At 49.0% G+C, this 4,637-nt stretch overlaps 1 protein-coding gene across 1 annotated transcript; it reads left to right on the forward strand.

Moving 5' to 3' along the window:
* The first annotated feature begins 504 nt into the window (after positions 1–504).
* On the forward strand, positions 505–4,176 carry LOC5563848 (DNA polymerase delta catalytic subunit). Its single transcript, XM_021849720.1, has 3 exons — positions 505–689; positions 752–1,001; positions 1,110–4,176. The coding sequence occupies exons 1-3, from the start codon at positions 637–639 to the stop codon at positions 4,080–4,082; spliced, it is 3,276 nt and encodes a 1,091-aa protein (XP_021705412.1). The 5' UTR covers positions 505–636; the 3' UTR covers positions 4,083–4,176.
* Positions 4,177–4,637: the final 461 nt, after the last annotated feature.

The raw sequence follows: 4,637 nt of genomic DNA on the forward strand, positions 1-4,637 counted from the left end.
TCTCTTTGGAAGCATGATGATGACTGTCGTTCGACACGAGGTTCAACCGCAATTCAGTTCACTATGCATCCCATGGGTTGATCACAAACAATTTAGAAGCTTTGAACATGGAAATCGATAGCATAGCTCATGGATTTCATCATAACAATCTCATTGCGCATATCAATGAATCGACCAACTTGAACATGATGATTATGACACAAGATAACCATAAGCAAAACACACTGAATCCGTGTTGGAGTGATGATCTATGCGTCCATAGGTTGACACATACGAATCTGAAGAGAAAGCTTCGGGAACTTATGTGGAAAAAATATGGAATCCCTGTTGTCGGTTGATGAATCAATCCATGAAGCAAAACAAAGGAGTTTAATGTGTAACACACACGAAGTTTGCAAGAAAATCATAGCAAATCGATATGGACGTTCATGAATCGATCCATAATTTTAAACACACAGATCGAGCGTGTGGATTTTTATCAGTGTGTTGACCTATTTGACCGAGACCGGTTCCTGTGTTTTGCATTTTCCGAAGTTGTTTGGCGCGAGAAGCGAATTTTCTCAACTTCAGACGCAGAAGAATCGTGCGGTTTTGTTAATTTTTGTCTGTAAAATCGTTTTTACTAAGTAAATCAACATGAATACGAAACGCAAACCCAATGAGGCATCGGGATTCAATAAAAAGTTCAGGTAATGCGGGATAAATGCTGTATGGAGCCGCCATAAAACTGGATTTCATTTCCGCTTTTCAGAGGCGGTGATGACGACGAAGAAGACTTCGATCAGCCGGATTTCGAATCCGAGCTGGCCGCCCTGGAGGCGGAAGAGGCCGGAGTGGACAGTGCTCCGATCGGACAGGGACCGGAAGCGGAAAACACATGTGCCCGGTGGAGCCGTCCGCAGCCACGGGAATATCGCCCCGATGAGGACAAATTGGTGTTCCAGCAGATCGACATTGACCACTATGTGGGGAAACCGTTGCCGGGAATGCCCGGAGCTCAGGTTAGTTCGGGTTTTCAGGGTGCTCAGCTAGAGCTTGCTTCTCAGCATAGTAAAGTTACCATTTCGTGAAAGAAAGATGGGAATTGACTTATTTTTTTCTGGTTGCAGATCGAACCGGTTCCGGTGATGCGGATGTTCGGCATCACGGAAGAAGGCAATTCGGTTTGTGCGCACGTGCATGGATTTGCGCCGTATTTGTACGTGGCCGCTCCGCGGGGATTCGACCGGTCGCATCTGTGCGAGTTCCGGAAGGCGCTGGACAAGTCGGTGATGAACGATATGAGGTCTAATAAGGAGAACGTCCAGGAAGCGGTGCTGGATGTGGAGTTGGTTGAGAGGCAATCGATTCTGGGGTACAATGGGGAGGATAAGTTTACGTTTATTAAGGTGACCGTGGCCCTTCCCAGATTGCTGGCGGCGGTGAAGAGACTGCTGGAGAAGGAACAGATGTTGCCGTCGATGGATTTCCAGGATTGCAGGGTTTACGAGAGTAATATTGATTTCGACATCCGGTTTATGGTAGACACCGGTGTTGTGGGATGCAGCTGGATTGAACTTCCGGCTGGGTCGTGGAGGATGAGGCAGAAGGGTAAGATTCCAGCGCCGGAGACAAGGTGTCAGATCGAAGTTGATGTGGCTTATAATGTGTTTATTGCTCATGAACCGGAAGGAGAGTGGAGCAAAGTGGCGCCGTTTAGAATCTTGAGTTTCGATATTGAGTGCGCGGGAAGGAAGGGTATATTTCCGGAACCGCAGCATGACCCGGTCATTCAGATAGCGAACATGGTGATCCGACAGGGAGATCAGGAACCGTTCTTGAGGAACGTTTTCACATTGAATACTTGCGCTCCGATCGTTGGATCTCAAGTTCTGAGCTACAAGACGGAGCAAGAACTGCTGGACAAATGGGCAAGTTTCGTGCGAGAATTGGATCCGGACATCTTGACCGGCTACAACATCAATAACTTTGATATCCCTTATCTCTTGAATCGGGCGAGTCATCTCAAAGTGAAGAACTTTGAATATTTGGGACGGGTCACTAATATTCGCTCGGTGATTAAGGAAACAGTTATTCAATCCAAGCAGATGGGTAAACGGGAGAACAAATACGTGAACTTCGAGGGTCGCGTTCCGTTCGATCTGCTGTTTGTTCTGCTCAGAGACTACAAGTTGCGTTCCTACACGTTGAATGCCGTGAGTTATCATTTCCTGCAGGAGCAGAAAGAGGATGTCCATCACAGCATTATTACCGATCTTCAGAACGAGAACGAGCAAACCCGTAGAAGATTAGCCATGTATTGTCTCAAGGATGCCTATCTCCCACTTCGATTGCTGAACAAGTTGATGTGCGTGGTGAATTACATGGAAATGGCTCGTGTCACCGGAGTTCCCCTGAGTTGCCTCCTGACACGTGGCCAACAGATCAAAGTCATGAGTCAGCTTCTTCGCAAGTCGAAAGTATGTGGCTATCTCATTCCGTCTTACCATGGTTCCGGCTCGGACGAGCAGTACGAAGGAGCAACGGTTATCGAACCTAAGCGAGGGTACTACGCGGATCCAATTTCGACGTTGGATTTCGCCTCACTGTATCCCAGTATAATGATGGCTCACAATCTCTGCTACACGACGCTACTTCAGCCGGCCAATAAGGAGAAACTCCATCTCACCGATGACCAGATAACCCGAACACCGACAAACAACGTATTCGTCAAATCCTCCGTTCGGAAAGGTATTCTTCCGGAAATTCTCGAATCGCTCCTTGCGGCTCGTAAGCGTGCCAAGGCCGATCTTAAAGTCGAGACAGATCCCTTCAAGCGCTCCGTTCTGGACGGTCGTCAGCTTGCTCTGAAAATCTCCGCCAACTCTGTGTACGGTTTCACCGGAGCTCAAGTCGGTAAACTCCCGTGTTTGGAAATCTCTGGTTCCGTCACGGCTTACGGTCGAACCATGATCGAACAAACCAAACAGGAAGTCGAACAACGTTACACGGTTGAGAACGGGTATGAAAACGACGCCGTAGTCATCTACGGCGATACCGATTCCGTCATGGTTAACTTTGGCGTTAAAACGCTCGAGCGCAGCATGGAACTGGGCCGGGAAGCAGCCGAATTCGTCAGCCACAAATTCGTCAAACCTATCAAGCTGGAGTTCGAGAAGGTCTACTATCCGTATCTCTTGATCAACAAGAAACGCTACGCCGGGCTGTACTTTACCCGTCCCGACAAGTACGACAAGATGGACTGCAAGGGTATCGAAACTGTCCGCCGTGACAATTCTCCCCTAGTGGCGAATCTCATGAACTCATGTCTCCAGAAGCTACTGATCGAGCGCAACCCGGAAGGCGCCGTGGAATTCGCCAAGCAAACGATCGCCGACCTGCTCTGCAATCGCATCGACATATCCCAGCTGGTCATCACGAAGGAACTGGCCAAAAGCGATTACGCCGCCAAACAAGCTCACGTCGAGCTGGCCAACAAGATGAAGAAACGTGACCCCGGCAGTGCCCCCAAACTGGGCGATCGCGTGCCCTACGTTATCATAAATGCGGCCAAAAACACCCCCGCCTATCAGAAAGCCGAAGATCCGATCTACGTCCTGGAGAACTGCGTGCCGATCGATTCAAAGTACTACTTGGAAAACCAACTGTCCAAGCCTCTTCTCCGAATCTTCGAGCCCATCCTGGGCGACAAAGCGGAATCGATTCTCTTGCGAGGTGATCACACCCGCACCCGATCGGTCGTAACGTCCAAGGTCGGAGCCCTGGCAGCCTTCACGAAGAAACGCGACGCTTGTCTAGGCTGCAAGGCCCTCCTCCCGGCAGGTTACGAAGGACAGGCGCTGTGTTCGCATTGCAAACCGCGCGAAGCGGTCCTATACCAGAACGAACTTACGGCCCAATGTTCGCTGGAGGATCGGTTCTGTCGGTTGTGGACGCAGTGCCAACGCTGTCAGGGATCGCTCCACGAAGAGGTCATCTGCACCAGCAGGGATTGTCCGATTTTCTACATGCGCACGAAGATCAAGATGGAGTTGGACACGCAGCAGAAGCGGGTGGCGCGATTCGGAGTGCCGTCCTGGTAGAGGAGTTTCTTCGAGTATTACGCGGTGTCGTTGTGGTAAGAATATTTTGTGGCGTTCAATAAAGCAACGTTTTTTCCATGTGTTATACAAATAATTGTTGTGTCTGATTGTTTCGAAATGTGAACCCAAACCAGCGTGTTAGTTTTTGCGTTCCCGAGTGCAGAATTTTTCGTTGGACTGTCGATTGAACGATGAATTGCAAAGGGGGTTCGAAGAAAGAGTTTGATGGATTTGTTACAATCTATAGCGAATGTCCGAATGAATAGCCCAAGGAATAGCTATAGAAATTTTAGTAATTTCTTGAGAACACTTTCTGAGACTGCTCCAGAAATCCTCTAGACATTTCAGTCCCAGAAAGTGTTTCTGTACACCAATTCTTCCAGGAATTCGTCGGAATAGAAACATCTACCGAGAAGGCCAATGCCAAAAAAGCTGAGGCTTCGGAGAAATCCATCGAGGTGGAACATCAGAAAAAGATTATTACCGTCGAAAAGGCGGAAGCCGAGGAAGCCTTGGCGGCGGCCCTCCCTGCTCTGGAAATAGCCCGACTAGCCC

Source organism: Aedes aegypti, chromosome 3, assembly GCF_002204515.2.
Source record: "Aedes aegypti strain LVP_AGWG chromosome 3, AaegL5.0 Primary Assembly, whole genome shotgun sequence".
Taxonomy (NCBI): domain Eukaryota; kingdom Metazoa; phylum Arthropoda; class Insecta; order Diptera; family Culicidae; genus Aedes; species Aedes aegypti.

What these genes read in the sequence shown, in the direction of transcription:
- LOC5563848 (XM_021849720.1), top strand. Translation starts at nt 637, where the DNA reads ATGAATACGAAACGCAAACCCAATGAGGCATCGGGATTCAATAAAAAG. An exon ending in GGATTCAATAAAAAGTTCAG is followed by an intron (nt 690 to 751) that starts GTAATGCGGGAT and finishes TCCGCTTTTCAG; the next exon opens with AGGCGGTGATGACGACGAAG. An exon ending in CGGGAATGCCCGGAGCTCAG is followed by an intron (nt 1,002 to 1,109) that starts GTTAGTTCGGGT and finishes TTCTGGTTGCAG; the next exon opens with ATCGAACCGGTTCCGGTGAT.